The 24,285-nt window shown below is 39.8% G+C and overlaps 1 protein-coding gene across 1 annotated transcript in view; it reads right to left on the reverse strand.

Moving 5' to 3' along the window:
- LOC149150869 (inner membrane protein PPF-1, chloroplastic-like) overlaps positions 1-24,285 on the reverse strand; it is a 380,356-nt gene that overhangs the window by 345,475 nt on the left and 10,596 nt on the right. The window contains exon 2 of the mRNA XM_089437957.1: positions 16,495-16,605. Within this exon, the coding sequence (XP_089294083.1) occupies positions 16,495-16,605 (111 nt within the window). The remainder of the gene's footprint in view (positions 1-16,494; positions 16,606-24,285) is intronic.

Raw genomic sequence — 24,285 nt, forward strand, 5'->3', positions numbered from 1 at the left:
TGACTCAATAAACCCTAGAAGCATGAAGAACATGCATTGACTAGAAAATAATAATAATAAAATTTATTTTTCTTCTTTTTGCTTTTACATGAAATATATATAATACAAAGATAATTATGAAGACCAAACCTAGTTACATTTTCAACACAGAGGGGAAATACTTCATGGCAAGGTGCCATGGTCATGGGACCAGTTGATGGAGGTCCACCGATCTGAGTGTATAGATGTATGGTGGGATAAATCATGGAGCCATGAGTTACCCCTTTCCTTGGCATTCTTTTCCCACCCCTCTAGTGTGCCTTATATTTCTTTTTTATAATGCTTTGATAGGGAGCATAACTTAGGTGTCCAAGCTTGTTTTTAATGATATTGCTTCATTTATCCCTTAATAATGAGTCATCTTCTCGCTCATCAAAGTTGGAACATGCAAGGGCTCCTTTAATGCTCCAAAACTCATTAATTCTAATCTCTACGGAACAAATGGGACCACCCTTTTCAAGGTCTTCAGAAAGTGTATCATTAAACTTAATATCCATGAAAAGGGTGGAGCTTACCTCAACTTCACTTGTCAAAGCATCATTTTTAGCAGGATTTTGTACAATAAAATCATGCTCGTCTCCTAGATCATCTTCAAGGTCATTTCAATGTGTTTATCTTGATGATCTAAAAGGGACTCTTCCTCTTGCTTATGGTATTCTTCTTCATCCCAAGTTCCAACCTTGATTTTTTCAATCAATGGAATGAATAGGATTTTCTTCAATATGTTCTACTTGATAATCAAGGGTGATGTTCTCTTTCAGATGACAATGATCTTCTTCCTTAGCTTCTACATCTTCAGAGGGATGAAGAAGGCATTCCCTTTGGATGGCTATGGCCAAATCTTGAAGGGCATCTTCACCACTTTGAAACATTGGCCCCCAATACTTAAGAAACTTTTCAATAAATACCTTAATAGAGGGAATGCTTCTAGGTCCACAGGAATATTTAACCCATTCACATTGATCAGTCCCAAGAGAGTTAATGAATAACCTCATGAGAGCATCCTCGTGAACTTTGAAGCATACTTGATGGATTTTGTTACGTGATTAATTACCAAAGAAGGATCACCGTCAAATTTTGGAATGTTTATCACAGAATTTGTATCACAATGATTTGGATATTCAGGAATATCCTTGACATCCAAAGCAAGGGAGATCATGTAAATCCCAAGGAGTCATTGCCTTGAGTCTTGCATGACAACTAAATGAGGAGTCGCCAAGGTGAATTCAAAATGCCTTAATAGATGCTTGTTTCACCCTACAAGCATAGAAGCATTTAAAACCCAATGAAGAACTAGGTCTTCGCTCTTCCAATGGAGTCACAAGATAAGTAGATTTATCCTTGTCTATGGGATAAGCTCAATCAAGGAAATGACACTTAGACTTATGATTACGAGTAGGTTGTTTAATTCCTCCTCAGCAATAATGCCAAAAATGTTGCCTCAAAATGTAGCAGGCCTTCTGAGAGGCCTCATAAGGCAAGAGCCAGACTACGACAAAATAATGAGGTGGATGAAACTATCACCTTATCATTCCACTTCCTACTTTTTAGTGGAATTTTGAAGGTTTTAACCCTATACGGAATCTACCTGCAAATGAATTCTTAAAAAAAAAAAAAAAAATATACAATGGCGAGAACAGAAAATATAAACAAAGATTTTTCTATTGGAACCCAAAACCAGGAAAACCAGATTTATTTTTCCATAATATTCCTTTCAATGTTACAATACATTATATACATGACGAAGCATTCATAGACCCCCAATCCATTAACCCTGTATTAGAACATAATCGTAGTTCCCTTGATCAGATCTACAAAATACCATGGGTGGGTCCGCCTAGAAAAAATTCAAGGCACTTCCCTAAACCCCGAGCAGGGGGGTTACCACCCCACTGCACCCATCGAAATGTAACCATTAGAGAAATTTTGAGGTCTCAAATGGGCTTCCTAAGGAATATTATAAAATAATAGTGGAAATTATAAAATAAGATTACAGTAAATCATCAAATTTTAGAGAGAAAAAAGAAAAAACTACTTTTTCAACTCGTATTTTCAACTAATCTCCCTACAATTTTACTCAAATTTCGAGCGAGAGCACTTGTTGGATGCAGAATTTATTTTCTCATCCAAGGAGTACCCATTTTGCATACTTTCGATGGACCCTACTATAGGAAAAATGAAAAATACAAAATTTGAGTAAAACCGTAGGGAAATAAGTTGAAAAAGTATTTTTTTTATTTTTTGTTTTTTAATCTTTAACTTTTTTACTCAAAAAATGGTAAATCATCCCCCATGTTTGACATCATTATCTTGAATCTTATTGGTTGTTATAAAGTTGATTTTGGTTGTACATTTTTGTTTTAAGGCCCATTTTTTACCTCAAAATTTCTCTAATGAACGCCTGCAACTAGTCGTGCAAACTATATAACACATACCCAACATTCTCCCACTTGTTTTCTTTGCAAACAAGGGCCACTAGAGTACACAATCATTAGTCCAACGCCCCAACACCCATTGTTTCTCTACACCAAGAAAACTTTTCACTGCACATAAACCTTGTCAATGCATCTGCAACATTCTTCAAAGTGTCCACCTTTAATTGCAACACATTTTTATCTTCAACCATATCCCTCACAAAGTGATACTAAACATCAATATGCTTTGTCTTTGAATGATAAGCAGGGTTCTTTAAAATTGCACTTTGGTCGTCACAATCTATCCTTATAGCTCGTTGTAACAACCCCATACCTAAACACAATCTCTGCAACCAAACTACTTCCTTGCTTGCATGCGTGGCTACCATGTATTTAGCCTCTGTAGTTAAAGTGCCACTACAGATAGTCTCTTGCTCATCCAATTGACTGCTCCTCGAAATAAATTAAACACATACCCACTTGTATATCTTCTCTAATCCAGATCTCCAACCCAGCCTGCATCAACAAAGCCATGTATGTCCAAAACTTTGTCCAATCCTGGTCTTCTTTGGTAGCAGAAACCATAATAATTAGTGCCACACAAATACCTGAAACCTGCTTTATTGTTATCCAATGCTCCTTCCCTAGTTTGACATATACCTTCTCAGTACTCCCACTACATGTGCAATGTCTGGTCCCATACAGACCATTGCATACATCAAACTACAAGCTGCACTGGCATATGGAACATGAGACATGTCCTATTCCCCTTCATGTGTTTTGGGGCAGCGTTCGGCAGATAACTTTACCAAGGTTGTGTGGGAGCGACCCCACCCCCGAATCCACTCCCGAAGCACGCTCTGTTCGAGAGCGCATCAAGAGCGACCCCGGGGGCGCACTCCCGAAATTCGTTCCCTGTGAGAGCAAATTTCAAGTTTTGAAAGCGTGTTCCCTGGTCTAATGGGAGCGATCACTCCCGCATCGCTCCGGGAGCGACTTTTAAAGTCAGGGAGAGAAACGAAAGCGATTGCTCCCTCACCAACAAAAATGCTTCAACTGCAAAAGAGAAACCCATGCGGGGTTTTTTGGGAGGGAGGGAGGGAAGGGGCCAAAATAAATAAAAGGCCTCCTCCCCTCCCATAATGCATCATTTGCATGATTGAGATAGCAAGAGAGGGCTTTTGGAACTTGATTTGAAGAGGTGAGGGAGAGGAAGATTGAGAAGCATGCTTGTGGATCTTGAGGAGCTTGCAAGGGAAACTGGAGCTTGGGATTGAAGGCACCATTGGAGAGCCAAAGAGGTAGGGTCTAATCCCATTCTTTTTATTTTTCCATGTAGCATTTGTGTTTTTATATGTTCGATCGTGATCGCTCCCGTTCGCTCTGGGAGCAACTTCTAAAGTCGAGGAGCGAAACGGAAACCATCACTCCTATGCAAAAAAAATGATCCGACAACAAAAGAGAAACCTACGCGAATTTTTTGGTGAGGAACAGAGCTAAAAGAAATAAAAGGCCTCCTCCCCTCCCACAATGCATCATTTGCATGATTGAGAGAGCAAGAGAGGGATTTTGGAGCTTGAGTTGAGAAGGTGAGTGAAAGGAAGATTGAGAAGGTTGCTTGAGGAGCTTGAGGAGCTTGCAAGGGAAATTGGAGCTTGGGATTGAAGGCACCATTGGAGAGCCAATGAGGTAGGGTCTAATCCCATTCATTTTATTTTTCCATGTAGCATTTTTGTATTTTATATGTTCATTGTTGAATGAAAGATGTTCTCTTCTCTATTTCCCATTCCCATTCCTCCTCCATTTTATTGCATGCAAGAAACTATAATTCCACCAAACGTCATGGCTATATGGCTTGGCATTCTCCTGATGTTGGTTCTTTTTTTTGTTATGATGTTGAGGAGCAAAAGGAGTGATGAAGAGGATGAAGTGGTGGGTAGTGTGAAAATTCCAAAACTGAAATCCTATTGCAGCAACTGGAATTTATTTTTCTAACTAATAATTATTTTAACAATTTATCTGTTAAGGCAAATATCAAATAAATCACATTGCAACCTTCACAAATAAAACTACGGAAGTAATAGTGCTGGAAAATGAGAAAATACTAGCACACACAATAAAAAGGGCACTGTTATTTTTGGGCAATTGTCTCGGAAAAACCCAACTTGGGAAAATCGGTGCAGCATTGAGGGTTTTTATTATTAAGCAGCAATGAAATCTAAGTGCAATAATCTGGATGTCGAATCTGGCAACCCTATAGAGAGAAATATTGGCAAAAATCTAGTGAGGATTTTTCCTCACCCCACAGACAAATTCGGCACTGAAGAATGGTCTCTGAAACCCTCTACAAATTGTCGTGCGTCACCCTTTGCGTGGGCTCTGCGCAGGATCTAATTAGTACAATCTAGATCTCAATCTGAGCTACCTCTTTTGTTTGCCACTGACTCTGGAAACGCTTCTCCCACCCCAGCAAAATTCTTCTGCCACCGAAACACTAAAACGACTTCCCGAATCTGTAAATCGAACTGCCTTAAAGGCTACTGCGCAGTCCCTGCATCAGCCTCACCGTGGCTCTTCTGCCTCTCTACAAATGCACTCACTGGATCTAGAAATCTTCCTCTGGCCTCAATGTCCTTGCCCCTCGTTGTTTCGTCTTCTTCACTAAAGCTCGAACTCTCCGGAAACTGACTGTTGCTACTCTGGAAAATCGAATTCTCCAAGTGGCTCTAGTGTATTCTCTATCACCACATTGATCCCTTCTTATATCTTCCTGTTGGGACTCCAACGGCCAAGATTAAATCTTAATCGATGGCTCAGATCATTTCTGGATTGATCCGTGTGAGTTTCTAGAGAATTCTCACCTTGACTTAATTAATTCTGATTAATTAACCAGTTTTCCCAAGTTTAGACTTAGGAAACATTAAAAAATAGGTTAATAATCTAATTAAGTCATTTCTAAGTGGAATTTCTAAAAACGATTTCTAGGTTTTGGAGATCTCATGCTTTCTAGCGTCTTCCCCAAATTTCGTGGCAAGAACACATCTAATGCTACAAAAACTAGCACTCCCTCTTGGTGAGAATTGTGCTCTCTAGTGCTACACATCCTGCCACAACATCGTGTCTCTGTATCACCTCCTGTCACGTTGTTGATGTTTGGCTACTACTGCCCACCAACTACTACGCAACTCTGATGTTGCATGGTGTTGCTGCTGACACTGCCATACTGCTACCAACACTGCATCTATACTGCAACTCCCTTTCATCTATTATTGTTGCTACTGCAACTGAGAAGCATCCAAAATACTGAATCATCTGTGTTCAGTATGATGCATTTGTCTCCCAAGCCTCTGGCTGCTACTAGCATTTGCACTGTCACTAAAGACTTTGTGTTGCTGCCAACTCTGCACTGAGCCACCTACTCTGTTGTTAACATTGCACTGTGCTCCTCAGGATCTGTCTACTACTAGTTTGCAACTGTCACTCTGGTACTAACTGCATCAACTGCCATTGATCCATCCTGCTACTGAATATTGTGGGCCCCCCCGTAGCTAGGTAATGATCCATGAGGTGAACTCCTCAAGGACCCTGCCCATGTCTGCAACTCTCTAGGACTATAACTCCATATTGCACCACCTCTCACCTAGAGGTATGGCAGCAAACATAGCAAAATCTTATCTACTCATACTATTGCTGCTACTGCTTTGCTAATGCTTCTGCACTGCTGCTGCAACTCCTGTAATAATGAGTCTGATCTCCCCAGATCCTGAAGTACTAGCTTCCATAGGGATGCTCCCTTTGAAACTAGACTCCCTCTGAGTCTCGATCTCCCTATGGGAAATCTCTTTACTCCCTCCTAGCAACTCGCACTGTCCTCCTGCACTAGAAACTGGACTACGAAGTTCTGCACTGGGAATCTTTAGGTTGGAACTACACCTGCATACTGCAACTAGGCAATTCACATTGCCTGTGTCACTACATCTAGCTCTGCAACTATCTCTTGGGTGTACTAACTGCAACTAGATCTGCAACTGCCATCTAAATGATTGACAGTGCCTGCAAACACTGAATCAACCATCGTCAATCTCGTCTACATTGATAAGTATCGATTACCTCTCTTTGTCGTTCTTTAGAGTCTCCTTAAGTTATGTTGCCCACCATTGTTGTTTTAATGGCGATAAGGGCCACATTCCCGAATTCTTCACTAGAGATAATGCAGACTACACATTTGATCTCAGTGAACATATTACAATATTTACTATTTACCACTATAGGATTTACTATATATAGAGAGCCAGGAATCCCAATGAGATTTTTGACTACACCATTGATAGGAACATTCCTATGGAGCCAGTCGAAAGGTCACCAAAAATCCATTATCAAAATCATTTGTATATGTTTCATCTCCCAAAAGACCTCGCACAAAAAATTTACAGTCCTTTATCCCAATTCATTTATTATCATTCTCTGACTGAAATGCCATCAATAGTGAATCAACTCCACAAACAGTAACATAATCATTGTCTTCATAAGCAATAGGTCGAGCACAATAATGCAATCCGCAAAAAACTTGATGAAATTTGGTAAATCTTTGGTAGAATCTATAGCGTTCACATGCTCACCCTCTTTATTAGATATCCTTTGTAGAAGTTGCCATGCACTTGTTATTTCCAGTGTTCCACGGGGACGCGTCCCCCAGGGTCGGGTGCGCGCACCCCTCGCACCCCACGCACCCGGGACGGGGAGTCTCTTGGGGGTGCGTTTCCCCACGCACCCTTTTTGGGGAGTCTTGGGGAGACGCAAGGGGGTGCGTTTCCCCAGTGTGGGAGTCTAGACTCCCCAAAAAGGGTGCTTCTGGGCGTCCCCCTTCAGTATGGGAGTCTAGACTCCCCAAAAAGGGTGCGCCTGGGCGTCCCCCTTTAAATTTTTCTAATAAGACTTAAAAATTCAAAATAAAAAATAAAAAATTCAAAACTCAAAACCATTAAATTTTATTTTTTTTAAACTAAATAACTAAAACTTAAAAGTCTAAAAAAAAATTAAAATTAAAACTAAATAACTAAAACTTAAAAGCCTAAACCTTAAAGTTTAAAGCTCATTTCATTTCAACCCAAAGTCATTTCCATTTCCCTCTCAACTATTTTTGAGTTTGAACTTTGAAACTTTGAGTTATATAGATTTAGTGTTCAAACTTTGAAAATATACTAGTATGTTTTGCTTTCAATTTAGATTCTAGAATGATGGATGATGAATTTAGTTTTTAAATCAATGTAGATTGTAGAATGATGAACCATTGAATGATGAATGATATCGATCAATGTTTTTGAATATTTTATTATTGATTTTTATTTTTGTTTTTCGAATCTCATGGTATGTATGAATAATAATTAATTCAATAATGAGACTTGTCACTTGAATATGTCATATGAATGATGTATGTATCAAAATGAACGATGAGGATGGATCAATGATTCAAATTTCAATTGTCTATTTAATATTTTTATGCTTTCATTATTGAACAGTGAACAATGAATATGAAATTGAATTATATATATATATATATATATATATATATACCTCGACGACTCCCCGCACCCCCAAAATTTCCCTAAAATTTGAGGGTACTCCCACACGTCCCCCCTGTGCGTCTCCCCGCACCCGCGTCTCCCCGCACCGGAGTCTTGGTGGAACATTGGTTATTTCATATCGCATTTGAGATCCAATAACCACTAGAATATGAAACCCAGAGAGATTATCTGCCTAACCAAGCAGTGTATCACTTAACCATGCAATCCCAGAATCATTGATGTGTGCCTCAAACTTTCTTGCCATTTCTCTCATGTGTCTCTCTTGTATGGCATCGATAATCTTCCCTGTATCATTGCTAATGACCTTTGTCTGTTGTGGACATGGAGCACCATATGTAATATAACCCGTGGTCACTCTGCTAGGTAATGACACGGCATAAATACCCCAAAGCCCTGCATAAACAAGAGCTCCATGTTCATTAATAGATATGACTCATGGCTAAGTGATCCTTGGAGCCTTCCTAGACATCTGCCATATTTCATCAATGGTGATCTCACTCCTTTCAAGTAGAATGTCTACAATGGTTTCTATTGCAAAATGATATTCTTTCAAAGCAAATCGCACATATTCATCCCTTAATGCTTTATCTTTGGACCCAAATGCACCGTAACATCCTCTTTAGTTTGATAAAAGATTTTTCCAAGAGCGATCATGTCAGTCTATAGAATGAGATACTCAGCATATGCACCAACTTCTGAAAGGGTTGTTCCTATTAACCACGATAGGTGGTTTCTCCCGAATATTTCTTCCTCAACAATCCTTGGAGCACAAGCACGAACTATTGAACTAAAAAAATTAGATTTTCTCACATAAACGTGGTTTTTTGGCCCTAGTCTATCTAAAAGCTTCTCATCTCCTTCCTTAGGTTCAACAAAAAAAAATTCTACCAGAGGAATAAATGTCTTCATATTCCTCTTTTAGGTCCTCAAGGGTGCCAATCCCAAAACATGTAGCAATTTTTCTAGCATTTGGCCAGAAGAGGGTTTCATGCAATTAACCAATTTTCTTCAGCCATGTTTCTTTGTCTCGAGACATGTCCATATACTTCATTTCTCTAAATTCAAAGGCATTTTTTAATGGATCGTAACCAAGCCCATATAATTTGTTCTTTGGATGAATGATAAAGACAAGTGTGTTATGATGAGCCTGAACCACAACATCAACATCCAACACCATCATTAGTTTTCTCCTCTCTAATGACTTCTCCTTGCATATGTGGTTGTCTTTCAACACCATATCCGATTTTTGGTGATAGAGAGGATTAATTATTTTGTGCAAATGCAAGGAAAGCTTTTCGAGCCTCCCAATGTGACTTTGGTGAAAATATCCCTTCTTGCCTTTTGAATGTTTCTAATAGCTCTTCCTTTTCACTATAATCTTTGTCATTTAGAGCTTCTACAATACAACATCTGCAACCATATACTCAAATTCAAAATAAGGGCAAATTTTGTGAGAGAGGGGTTTGGCACTGGTAGGCTCCTTACATTTTAAGGCTTTGTAAATATGTCCTCCAACCAATTGATCACGTGTTTTTGAAAACCCCTATATTAAAGAATCTAGTTTGTTGTCGGCAAACAAGAACGGTCTCCAACACCATCAAACAAAAGAGGAGCAGATGGACCAGTTATTAGTTGACGAGTAGGAATAATAGAGCCAATGAACCGAGAGGCCCTCCATGTTGAGAAACCAAGATGATTGATTTCTCTTAACTTGATAATTACTTGTGAATGTTTGTTGGCTTCTTATTAGTTATATTATCTTCTTCATCAAGTAATTATACAAATGTGCAGAAATATAAAGATCACAAAGAGACAAAGAACACCAAAAATTAGGCTCCAAGCCAGGGCAAAACCCCACAAGGGTGAAAACCTAACAATCCTTCTTATAGAATTAGATCAAAATGAGATATCCAAGACCCAATACCAAGACCAAGACCAAAAACTATCACAAAGATCCAAGTCAACCTTCCTCCAAGTCTCCTCCAATCGTGTCAAGCGCTAGTCAACGCTTGGTTAGACTCTTCTAAAATCTAATCAAATCACATAATTTTTCGGACCAACAATGAAGGCCAAATTTCAGCCCTATAATTTTCGCAGAGATGCAACACAAAATCCTTGCATGTGTGAGCATAAACAAGACGGAAAACCCGAATTTTTATCTCTCCTTAGACTTCCTTCTCTCTCCTTAGACTTCCTTCTCTCTCTTTTGACTTCGGCTCTTTTTCTTCTTGATTAGGTATAGAAATCAATGATGATGTGATGTGTGAATGTATGTCTCCAAGAGGTCGATTTGACTCATATATGTACCTATCCAGGAGGGTCGAATAGCTGCCACATAGGCCGACTTGTCCAATGAGGGTCGACTTAGTCTTGTGTTGACTCTTTGACTCAAAATAAAACTTCTTTTTCTTTTTTTCTTACAAAAGCCCAAATGTGACTTGACTCAAATACATTTCTTTTTGACTCATAATAAATTATCTTTGACTCTTTTGAGTCTATAAGCATGAAGAACATGCTTTGACAAAAAATAAAACAATAATAATAAATATAATAAATGTCAATGATAAAAATTACATTTTATTACATTATGAAGACCAACACTAGTTACATTTTCAACACTCCCTCTTAACTAGGGAGGTATTCATAATGACCCAACAGGATACTCTCAAGTTGAAATATCCAGATAAGAAAGGATTTGGATAGATAAGCATCAATGATGATAACATCATCATAGCCAACATTGTCAAAATACCAAGGCCTTGAAAAGTAAGCTCTATCTCTCCACAAGATCAGAGCACAATGTTGGGAGGCATAAATTTTGGACACCACTGCCTCTCAAGGCACATACACCACCTTGGGTATTCACCAAGGTATGCCCCCACAGGACCATTTCCTACTCTACTGTCACAATATTTGACACCAGGAAATGTTGGTACTCAGGACTATTCTTATCTTAGATCAATGTACTTGACTTACGGCGGTTAGTCCTGGTCACAGTACAGATCTTCAAAGAATATCGGTCCCAGATGCTTATCCAATCCACCATTCTCCCTACCAGTGTTCATGCACTAGGCTTATGGTTGTTAGTCTTAGTCATAGTACATGACACATGGAGAACACGGTGTCCACCCTCACTCCCTCCCAGGGAGGAGATCCTCACTCCCTCTCAACTAGGAAGCAATCATCCACAAGCCTAAGCTTCTCTCATAAAAATACTCTGAAGAGACACTTCATCAATGCATCAGCTACTTGTTTGTCCTGAGGAGATCCATTGTAGCTTCTCGAATTCTATCTACATCACATCATAACAAGCTTCGACCTTCCTGGTTTTCTGACAATCTTCCTATCCAATCCAACATGTCATCAAATAGTCCATCACACCATTTTACAGAGCCAAACTGCTTCATAGCTAATCGTACAAACTTTCATGTTCTCTTCCTTCATAGTGCAACAAAAAACTACTTCATGCTCTATCCAGAAATATACCAACTTTCAAATAGATTCAACCATTGTTAGTATCTGTATTTATCATTAGCACAACAAACTCAATAGATGTAACCTCAAATCCCAAGTTGTAAGATCCTTTATGTTAATTTCTACTTCTAGCTCCCTCTGAAGTCAATAGCACTTCCTTCGCATTATAAGAGAATCTAGCTTCACATTCTTCCAAGAAATTACATTGAATAAGTAGAAATGAATAACATTAGTTCTTCCAATGATGTATTCAAAATTCGAAACAATCAGCTGCTAGATCAAACCTCTTTAGTGATATAGTCATATATCTATAAATTGTCAACCAACCTACTAGGAGAATCCTGATAATAAGCATATTTTGACTTTTTGCCCAACTATCTAGAAGTAATATATCTTATCAACATGTATCGTGTTCTGCCTCCAACTACCTTTGAAGATAATGTCTCTAATCCATGAGTCCCTCTTAGATATATAATTGCAAGGTCTTTTATGAACATAAGACTCCTCTATGATAAGAGTAACCTTCTGAAGCAAGTGAATTTCTTCCTTTGGCTAATAGAAACTACTTTTGAAGCTTGCTTCTATGCTGCCATATAATGTATAAGTTGCCTGCTTTTGTTGAAAAATATTTGCTACTTCCTTCTAGTTCTTGCATTTATCAAAATCTGCTTCCGAAATGCTTTGTGCTAGTAGTACTATTTGACTGATTTTATTGTGTGAGATCAACTTCGTTTTCACTGAAATCATAGGGTTGCAAATTGATTTATAACTCTTTTTCTGTTCCTATTGACAACCTATAGTCCTTGCAACTAAGAGAGATGATGGTTGTCTTTAAATCTTCCTGATGTGGACAGCATGTCAGACATCAGGGGCGCAGAGGACAATGTTATGAAGTCAGGGTGATGCTTCAGTGGGAAGCATTGCTAGAGCACATTCCTCGCTAAGAGGGAGTGTTGATTTCTGGTAGCATCAGATGTGCTCTAAGTCTCAAATTTTGCAGAGAGGCTTAGACACATGCATTCTCCAATACCCAGAAATCGTTTTGGGAAATTCCACCCAGAGACAGTTTTATTAAAATAATTAATTATTTTTAATGGGTCCCTAAGTCTAAACTTAGGAAATTAAAATAATTAATGGGTATTAATCTAAATTGTGGGTGTAACTTCTAGAAGAAGGCGGAGATCAAGTCAATATGATCCTAGCCATTGATTAGAATCTAATCTAGGTCGTTGATTGATCAATGAGAGGATTATAAGAGAAGGCTTGATGGGCACTTGGAGAATACACCGAGAGAGTTCAGAAGATTGAATTTCTGAAGCAGAGCAGCCGTCAGAGAGAGATTCGAAGTGAGATTTTGCAATGAGGGGCAGGGATAGTATCCAAAGGGAAATCTTTCCCAGACGGAGGATACTCAGCAGACAAGGCAGAGGAAGATCCAGTAGTGGCAGCGCTGAGCCAAAGGGGTTGACGCAGAGCCACGAAGAGGCAGAGCAGAAGCCAAGAGGGAGTCTGAAATTTCAAAGGAATTCGAGTTTCAGAAGCCGAGAGCCGGGGTGTGAGACCGGCAAGCAGAAATCGAATCACCTGGGTAGCAAATCGACCAACCAGAGGATTGACACTGTCCCCAATGATCTTGACGCTGGGCTAACATAGACACTGCGCAGAGGCAGCACAGAGGCAACCAAAAAAGTCGGGGCAATCTTTTTGGGGCTGGATCAGCCAAGATTTCCAGTGATAGTGTGAGGTAATCTCACAAATCTCTCTGTCAGGTTTATTCTCTGTAACTGGAATGTTGGGAAGGCTTCCAGAGATGTAGTCAGATTTTAGTATTGCATAATAATGAAACCTTCAGATTTGTTGCACCGGTTTTCCCACATTGTGTTTTTCCAGGGACGTTTGTCCAAAAATAACGGTGTTATTTTGTTGTATTTTCTTTCTTGCTCAGTCTCTTGTTTCTACATATAACTTAATTAAGTGAAGGTTGCAGTGTATGTATTTCAATATTTGTTGTAGGAAACTGCAAATAACTTGTTCATATAAATCTAACAAGTAGGAGAAATATCATCAATTGCTACAATAGGAATTCCAGTTTAGGAATGTTCACACTACGCTGGTTGATCAAATAGGCCGAAATTCGGCCCTGAGGTAGCCACAAAAAATCAATGTACCAATCTACAAACTTCTATCAAATCCACAGTCAAGGAATGCGTTCAACTCTGGTCAACATCCCAATGTAAAAGCGAAATTACAGTCAGCAAGAATTAATGTACTTATGAAGTATTTGGCTTTCAAAGATGATCTGAACTGAAGTCAAACAGATGTCAAAAATGCCCAAGTCAAATATTGTTAACGTAGCTCCAATAAGAAATGTCAACGCAGCTGAAAGAGTCTTCCTTTTGTCCTTGTCACGTGTGGTGTCTCTCTTTGTATTGCAAACCGAACTTGCTTGGTGATTGTGCTTCAAATGAGTGCCAACGATGCCCAATATATATGAGTGTGAGTTGTAAAGTTGTGAGGTCAACTTGTTCAATTTACAATTATGATTTTTCTTAATGGTTTCCAATGAAAAATGCCAACCGTCGCTATTCAAATTTTCAACAGTATCTAAATGTTTTATGATGGTCATCTCATGAAATACATTTATTTTTGTTTTGATGTGATTTTGTATTATCTGTAAAAACTCATGTCTTGTGACAGATATCATATTTGAGCATCAATGTCTGTGTTGAAAATGTAGTGAGTGAAGGTCTTCCAGCTTGTGCCTTAGCCAGTCAAGACTCAAAACCTCAATTTGTCTTTCTCTAGCATGAGTGAGAGCTCAAGAGGTAGACTTCAGTTATGGTCAGTCTATTTCTAGTTTACTGAAAGAATCATCAAGATTGCATGGTGGAGTCTTCTTCAGTTTGACTACAGAACGAGGTGGCAGTTACAAGTTCAATTAGAACGAGTTAGTCTTCAGTGTTGAATGGAGAGAGAACGGGTTAAGAACTCCAGTGTTGATTGGAGAGAGGACGAGTACAACTCTCAGTTAACTCACAATAGGGACTTGAGCTTCTAAATTGAGGAAGGCCTTTTTGCATGATCGAATTGGGTCTATTAAGAGGAGGACGAAGGCACAAGATCGAACAAGTTTGTGAAATCAATTACTTGTGTGTGCACGCGCAGATTTGAGGAGCTTGTGCCCTAAGAAATAGGAGGCCACAAGTGCGCAAGGAAATAGGGGATTTGCACTACAAAAAAGGAGTCAGAATTTGCGATAGGAAATAGGAGGATTTGGGCAAGGAAATAGGTGCTGCTAGTGCACAAGGAAATAGGAGCAGGGATCAGGGGATTAGAAGAGCAATTCAAGGCTAGTTCAGCACGAGAACAACTGTGTTCTCAGAGAGACAGATTGCTTTGTAATAGATCCAATTGCTTAAGGACTGTCAATAAAATACCAGAACAAAGAAAGCAGATTTTCCCATTTGGGTTTCTTGGGTAAAACAAGAGTGTGAATTTGTGTGAATGTGTTTTTATCTCTCAATTATTTTCCATCGCTTATAGATTGTTAAGAAACTTTGTATCTTGGTAAAAGTAAATTTGGTTTCAGTTTTCAGTTGCCTTGTTTTCAGTAATTCATCTAAGTAGTTGCATAGTTTCAAGAAGATTAACAGTCTGATGTACCACTTGACATCTTATATTGCAGTTTTATTTTCTATATAATAATATGTTTGTTTGATGTGAATGTTGATGTTGCTTTACAAATTTAAAAAATTGGAAAAAAAAAAAAAAAAATTATTATCCTTGTATGTTTTTAAGCTTCCCAATAATTTCAATATTTTCACTGCTATTACCAATAAGTTATATACCAAACCATTGGCAATAAATTCCTAATAACAATAAATGTAAAATTGGTTTTAAATCATAAGATTTATAAATTATATTAATTTATTAGCCATCTTATGAATTCTCTCATATGGAAGTTACATACATTGAATGAAATGAGCTCTCTCTTTTGAAATTACAGACATATATAAAATAAAACAACCAAAAAAAGTCTACATTTAATGGAAGACCTAGATAAAAATTTCAAAACATCAATATACGAAATAAACCATAATACAAGAAAATCCAAAGTAATTCTAAATATAGAATAGGACAAAGAAAGCTTCGCACTCATAGTGAAATGATTTTTAAAACATTTATTATTCCAATAAAAGTTTTTCCTTCTTCGTTATACTTCCACAAGATTATTAACTTATCCTAGATTTTTTTAATATAATGTATGCGTTTACAATTTCATAAAGTTGTTAAAACGTTACTAGAATTGACCCATGAACCCAACTGTTATTTACCCAGCTAATTTTAAAATTCACCATTCACTTCTTTCTTTTCTTTTTCAATAGGTCTTGCTCTCCTAATTTACTGAATATTGAATTTTTTTCCAAAAAACATGTATGCAGTCACTTTTTTTTGGCGACAATTGCGATCCATTAATGGCAAAACAGATTCCAAGTTTGGACCAAATTCTAAATGCATATACAGGTGTTTCAAAGGACTGTCCCATATTATGAGGCTTTGCAACTCAATTGAGAAGGGATTCTGCCAATGTTGCTTATTACAGAAATGAAATATGATGATCTAAAGCTTCAACGGTCTAATTTTAAGTCTTAAATTCATCCTTTAAGGTAAATTTTAGTCTTTGTCAACTTTCATTTTCATATACATTGCTCTTAAAAATGGGATTCACTACAACTAGAACAGATATCTACATATAGAAAACTTTGTCAAAGCATTTTCAAGCATATTGGTTGCACGAAAAAAATTTGATGAACTGAATATGAGCTCAAATATTCCAACAGTAGTTTTAAATTCATATTCAACTTGAATATCATTATCAGTACTTGTAGACAGGATATTTAAATTGCACAGTGAGCAGAATATCTACAATTTGAATACATCAGAAAATATCTACATAGAAGTGAAATTGAATTCATATGTACCTGCTTTTTGGTCAACGGGAAGGTGGCTATTTTCACAAGAACTGTCAGTGTAATAATTGCAAAACCATATGCATATGGAACATGCACTGTTGTAAGTCCATCCTTCAAGACCTACAGAACAACCACTAAGATTAGGCAAAGAAAATCTTTAAGAATTCGAACCTTCTTGATGATATTCAAGATGAAAAATTGTCTTCAAATTTGGCCTCCACTCATGTGGCCAGCTAAAAGAAGAAAGTAAAAAAATGAACGTGAATGACAGAAGCTCATAGGAAATGTATAGCATTAATGCCATAGAATCAAAAATAATTATTTAACCTCTGCTAATTCTTTACTAAGAGGTAATGTTAAATCACATTGAAGTATTTTCACCAATGTCTCCGCTGGTCCCAAGAAGGGCAATGGCAAAATAATTCCTACTAATATAACACTGTGCAATCATGCAATGGTAACAAGAAGCAACTTAAGAGCCAAACACTTTCTTAGTGTGCCTAAGACACAGCAGTTAAATATTTATATGAAAGTCAGTTGTTATATATAATCAGACATAAAACGGATATCAATATCAATTAATAACCAAAAAGTGGTTAATGGGGCTGTCAACTACAGTGTCTCAATGGCATCCCTAACGGTTCTGTACACTAATTATCAAGAAAATACAGAAATACAATGAATATGGCATAAAACATTTGTCTGGAATCACTGTAAGATAGGAGAGGCCATCCAATCTGTTATGCTCTTGACCTGCAAGAAATTCCAGAATACCAAATATGCGAAGAAATACAACCTAGAACACAGAACAAAATGAGAAAAACAGCAAGTATTTTATTATTCAGAGATGAAAGCAATGTTCACTTGCCTCTTCGAGGAGGCAACCTCCAGCAAAGCGGAGCTCGATTACAAAATAAGACTCTATATTTCTCAATGGGGAGTCTTTATCCTTTATATAGGATTCATACACACTATACCATGGGTCATTACCATGGTTCTCTCAATACCATCTATCTAATACCATGGCCCGTTTGCAACTAATTGTGGTCCCTTTCTGCCCACGGGGCTTTGGATTGACGGTGAATGGGTGCGCTGTTAAGGCACTCCTTGTGATAGGTCACTGATTCAAATCCCCCGTGGGTACTTAAGTTAGTCTTAACTAGAAAAAAAAACTGTGGTCCCTTTCTTAAATGTGGGTCAACCACTTACAATTATTAATACGGGCTTTATTGACTCTTTAACTAACTATAACTATGACTCGACCCTATTACATAAATAAAGGGGTTAGGGTTGGACACTAACATGCCCTCCTCCATCAAAACCAGCCTTGTCCTCGAGGCTGAAGCTGCAGAAACTGCTGAAGAACAGTGGCTGGTTCCCAGGTCGCATCTTTTGGAGAGGTGTCTTTCCACTTGACGAGGACTTCCTTGATCGTGCGGCCACGCAGATGTCATTCTCGCGTATCGAGGACCTGTTCAGGTTGGAGCCAGAGTGAACCTTCTTCATCCAATTAAGGTAGACTGGTTTGAATTTTGCAACTGTCCCCCACCACTTTCTTGAGGCATGATACATGGAAGACTAGATGGATTTTTGAAGTTAGTGGCAAGGCCAACTTGTAGGCTATTGCTCCAATGCGCTGAAGTATTTGATAAGGTCCGTAGAATTTTGGAGCTAATTTTTGGCAGCCCTTTTCTTTGAGCGATGTTTGCTTATATGGTTGCAGCCGCAGGAATACCTGATCCCCTTCTTGAAATGTGCGCTCTGAACGATGTTGGTCTGCCTATTGCTTCATTCGATTCTGAGCTTGATGGAGATTATCTTTGAGACGGGCTATCATGGTTGCACGGTTCTATAGGAGTAGATCCATTGCTTGCACCTTAGAGCATCCAGGGATATAAGAAATAGGTGAAGGTGGGAGTTGACCATACACTACTTCATATGGAGTCATCTTGGTGGCTACATGATAGTTAGTATTATACCACCATTCAGCTAAGCGTAGCCACTGTACCCATTGATGTTGCTTTTCTGAAGTGAAGCACCTTAAGTATGTCTCCAAACATTTGTTGACTACTGCAGTTTGACCATCAGTTTGGGGATGATAAGAAGTAATTAGTTGGAGTTGGGTGCCTTGTAGCTTGAAAAGTTCTTGCCAAAAGTTACTGGTGAAAGTCGGATCACGATCAGACACAATGGAAGTGGGCATGCCATGCAGTTTGAAAATCTGGTCCATGAAAGCTTGAGCTACCAAAGTGGGGGTAAATGGGTGGGGTAGAGCGCAAAAATGAACATATTTAGAGATTTTGTCCACAACCACCATGATGAGTGATTTGTTGCCTGACTTCGAGAGACGAGTAATGAAATCCATAGAAACATCCACCAAATGGAGGTAGGGATTGGCAATGGTTGTAAGGTGCCTAGTAACTTGACTGTTTCTCCTTTGTGCCGTTGACACACCTCACATTCAGCTACAAAAGTAAGAATGTCAGTTTTCATGCATGTCCAAAGGAAAGAACGACGAGTGCGAGCATAAGTCTTTTGAAAGCCTGCATGGCCTGTAGTGGGAGATGAGTGCATCTCTGCCAAAATGCAAGTTTTGAGAGTGGATGTCGGCAATATAACTACTTTATCCTTGTAGCGAAGAATTTCATCCTTCCAAGAGTAGCCAACTGAGGAATTAGGATCTCCTCTCAAGTTATTAATGAGTTGGGAGAGAGAGGGGTTGTGAAAACCATTCCTTGTGGGCTTCTTCAATCCAATCGGGTATGGGAAGAGAGATTGATAGCAGGGTGCTTTCATCCTCAAATTGGCGAGATAAGGCATCTGCTACTACATTGTCACGCCCTTTCTTGTAAATTATCTCATAATCATATCCCAACATTTTGGCCAGCCATTTATTTTGTTGGGGCGAGGATAGACGTTGCTCCAAAAAATATTTGAGGCTTTGATGGTCTGTACAGATTTGGAAACGCCGCCCCAATAAGTATGGTCGCCAGGTATCTACTGCATGTAAGATGGCCATCATCTCCTTCTCATAGGTAGATTGTCCCAGATGTTTCCCACTCAGTTGTTGGCTGGTGAAAGCCAAGGGTCGACCTTCCTGCATTAAGACAGCACCAATACCAGTACCTGAAGCATCACATTCAATCACAAAAGATTTGGTGAAGTCGGGTAGTGCCAATACGGGAGTGGAACACATGGCCTGTTTGAGAGCCATAAACGCCTGTTGTGTTGCATCAGTCCAGAGGAATGAATTTTTCTTGAGAAGGTTAGTGAGGGGTCTAGCAATGCGACCATAATTGCGGACAAATTTGCGATAGTAGCCGGTGAGACCCAAGAATCCCCTCAAACTCTTCAAGGTTTTTGGTTGGGGCCAATCTTGCATTGCCTGTATCTTTTTGGGATCCACCCGAACACCTTCACGACCCACAATGTGGCCCAAATACTCAACTTCTTCCATGCCAAAAGAGCACTTGGACAATTTGACAAATAATTTGTGATTCCGGAGCAGTTGCAAGAGCAAGTCTACATGCTGAAGATGTTTTTCCTAGGTTAGGCTGTAGATGAGAATGTCATCAAAGAAAACGAGGACAAATTTTCGAAGATATGGTTTCAGCAGGTGATTCATGAGGCTTTGAAAAGTGGATGGGGCATTATAGAGACCAAATGGCATGACCAAGAATTCATAATGGCCTTCATGAGTTCGGAAAGCAGTCTTGGGAATGTCTATCCGGCCCCGCTACCGCCCACCGCCCCACTTTCAAATTGACCACCCCCTATTCTTTATTGTGTAGGCGAGGACACCGAAGCTGGTGGGCTTGGTTGCATATGCTTCTGGGACTGGACATGGAACTGGTCCACTCACCCTTGCTTCTGACTATTCAACAGCTTATTCAATTGGATCAATGTCCGCTGCTTAGGTTCTAGTTAATAATAAACAGCTCAATCAACGACTGGTAATTGCAGTAGGTCAGTCCAACAGAAAGTAATCCTTCCGGCTAAAGCAGTCCCTTCAAATAAGGGGTTGTATCATGTCACCTTAAGTCTGTGTTGTGTCTAGGCCTGAACCTTGAAAAGGGAGCCTGCTTGTATAATAAAGAAAGCTAAATTGGGTCAAAGCTCTGGGTCAAAAGAAAGGGCAGTGGATAGGGTTCCTAACTCAAAGTCTGTCTGTAAAAGCAGACACCCCTTGCCTTCCTTCTAGCTGGTGCTGTAGAGTGAGTTTACTGGCCCTCCTTCCCAGAGATATGGTCGGGTGAGCAATCACTTGCTATGCTTTCAACCTGAAATGAAAACCGAATCTCATTATATTACGTATATAATTCATGACCAGAAGATCCCGCTAGGAAGGTGCTTGAGCTCCCTCATATAGGAAGCATAATTACGTGTCTTGTTTAGTTCAAACGCACCGCCCAAATCACTCCGTAAGCGGCGAGTTGGTCTCCGGTGCAAGTAGACTACTTTATTGGGAGGAAGCACCAGCAACAAAATGGATCGGAGAATCGTCAGCCTTTCCCTCCCTCTCTCTACACACGCTTTCAGAGAATCTCTCAGCGAGAATTAGGAGGGATCCTTCCTTCCCTCGTTATTTCTAAGCTCCTGTTAGCATAAACTCCTCCTATCTCTCTCTCAAATGGAAAAATGGCATTTTAGGACGTTCCAACCAATAGCTGGGACGAGCGCTTGCTAGTTGGTTGGCCCTGTCCTCCCTACCCACTTTCAAAGCCAGCATATTTGATGTCCCCCGAAGGATTGCTTTCGCTCCGAGGGAGGCGCATAGTGGAATAAATTGATTCGCTGAAGCCTCTCCATCACCAGCCGATGCCCAGGGAAAGAAAGAAACCAAATCGGCTGATGGATGCCCACCAATCAAATCGAGGTTTGTAACAGTTACCCAAGTGGGTTCCTCCTTATCTAAGCCTCAGGAATCCTTTCTTGGACCGGCCATCTCGACGACGAACCAAATGAAAACCTTGCAGGAGACGAGACGGGTTGGAAAACGGCAAACAATGCTCTATGTGAAGCCCTTCCATCCAATCATCCAATGCTATAAGTTTGGGGGGCATTACAAAGTAGGATAAGTGAGGCAGGCAGTCAATATCGGTGGGTAAATAGAAGAGGTAGTTGGTGGTGATAAGAGGTACTAAAATTAAAGGGAAGCATATCCTAGCAATGTGGTCTGTCTTCATTCATAAATTGTATCTGGGTGACCGAGTTCAATTCAGCTCGTCCCCCCGAGAAAGAATTATAACCTTTACTATTTACCTTCCATAGGCTCACTTGCCTTAACTTAGAGCATTTGTATTTACTTCTTCAGCCTATTTCCCTTTACTTACGTGCATCCACCTGTTAGACCTTACTTTTAAGCCTTCAACCTGCTTAGAATATGGGGGGAGGGGAGGCTGGATGGATGGAGTGCTGCCTGCCCAACCAATTCATTCTACCAGGAAGATCAGTAGAGTACGAAACTATTCACTCTTGACTTGACCCTTACTTAAGTGCATCTACCTGTTCCACCAGACCTTTACTTACTGCTTGCTCTTACCAACCCATTGATTCAGCCAGAACTGATGAGATCATATCAGATCAGATATCAGATGATGGGGTAGGACTCAGCTGCCTCCCTTTACCTTGACTCTTACCAACTACCCACCTGCTTAACCTCACGACTTACCTCACCTATGCCCCATACAACCTTGCCCAACTTCCAATAGAAAGAGCTTTTGGTTGGACCGCCATCTGGAAAACTACCACAACATATAGAATCTATTTCAGGAATTCCACTACTAGAAATTCATGAAAGGCTCACCGAATTCAGGGTACTGTTTCATATAGAATATATGTCCGGAATTCCGCTACTATAAATGGGAATTTAGCTACTGGAATATGATCAATTTCTTCATGCACCATGTATGAAATGACATAGAGAATATATGCTTTTCATATCCCTCCTTCCCTCAGTCACATCTCTCTGGTCATGTCAGAAATGACATAGAGAATATCAGTCATAAATCTCTCTCCTTCTCTCAGGAGCATCTCTCTGGTCACATCAAATCTGGTATGACACATATCTCGAGTCATGACTGGAAGAAATGGAAATAGATCGACCATAATGACATATATAATGTAATGACGGAATCTCTCTCCTTCAAAACCCGATAACGTAATGACATCTCATTCATTCATGCATAATGACATAGAGAATATCGGAATCTCTCTCCCTCTCTCAATCTCTCTGGTTCAGAAATGACATATATAATAGAAGTAATGAATCTCTCTCATTCAGAAATCTAGACCTGAGAAGTATTCTATACGAAATCTAGAAAGCTAATCAGCAATGTATTCTATACGAAATATTGATTCCGGAGAAAGAAGTGGAGCAAGCAAACACAGAGACGAAAGGGCGCCAGAATCTGGCCTTCCTTCTTTTTTGGGGCAAACATAACGTGGGCTCCCCGATCGCATGTATCTAGATCCACGGGACCAAGAAGGTACTGAACCGATAGTTTTTGGGAGCCTTATATGCTTGGGGGGGAGAGCGCAAATGCTACTAGCTAGAATAATGAACTTCCTCTTGCTTGCTTTTCACCCGAGCCATTAAGAAATAGCTTATGATATAATCAATATGGACCCGGGAAGCATGCAGGGGAAGGAATATAGCGTAAATCCATAAATATTGGTTCTGGTGGTCTTATTTTCCTTCCTGGTCTTCAAGATAAGATTCCGGCTATGGGGGGGGTGGGGAAGGAATAGTTGAAAAGAATAGCTGGCCATTTACTCCATCCATTAGGGTTGAGCCTCTTATTAAGTTTAGAACCAGAGTAGCCGCTTTAGCGGGCTAGCTGCTGGTATTCGAAATGTGATGGATAGACTACGCTTACCACTTTCCGTTCGTGTCCGCCATTGGTGAGCAATGAATTGGGTGGGGGGTCATTTTCATTTTAAGGGGGGTTTGGTAGTTGCTTGATAGAGCTCCATAGCTTCGTACCTACCATCCTCCCATTCGTAAGGTGTTGGTGCTCGCTAGTGTTGGCTAGGTTCGTACCTACCATCTCCCATTCGTACTTATAACAGATAGTTACTTAGGAAGGTGTTGTAGTTCACTTGCCATCCTCCCATTAGACTAGAGCTGGCTAGGAAGGAAATGCAATGCAACGAAGGTGCTTTAGTTCGATAGGTCAGGGCTACAGAAGGAACCACAAGAGAGTGGCAACCACTGGACTAAAACTTAACTACCCACACCTGCTTACTTACCAGAGTAGCCACTTTAGCGGGCTGGCTGCTCGTATTCGAAATGCGATGGATAGACTACGCTTACCAATTTCCGTTCGTGTCTGCCAATGATGAGCAATGAATTGGGGGGGGGATCACTTTCATTTTAAAGGGGGTTTGGTAGTTGCTCGATAGAGCTCCATAGCTTCGTACCTACCATCCTCCCATTCGTAAGGTGCTGGTGCTCGCTAGAGCTGGCTAGGTTCGTACCTATAACAGATAGTTACTTAGAAAGGTGTTGTAGTTCGCTTGCCATTCTCCCATTAGACTAGAGCTGGCTAGGAAGGAAATGCAATGCAACGAAGGTGCTTTCGTTCGATAGGTCAGGGCTACAAAAGGAACCACAAGAGAGTGGCAACCACTGGACTAAAACTTAACTGCACTATACAACTGCTCGCTCACACCATGAGGTCCTGCGGAGCCCGCCCCCCTTCACTTATTAAGTAATTGGGGGGCTCTAATGACTTGCCTAAATGAAAGCTAAAGCCATCCCCTTAGCTGAAGCCATTTTTGTTTGTTTCGCCTTTCAAT

The sequence above is a fragment of the Pinus tabuliformis genome, chromosome 9, assembly GCF_031772625.1.
Source record: "Pinus tabuliformis cultivar Carrire ecotype Pingquan chromosome 9, CPIR1, whole genome shotgun sequence".
In the NCBI taxonomy this organism is placed as follows: domain Eukaryota; kingdom Viridiplantae; phylum Streptophyta; class Pinopsida; order Pinales; family Pinaceae; genus Pinus; species Pinus tabuliformis.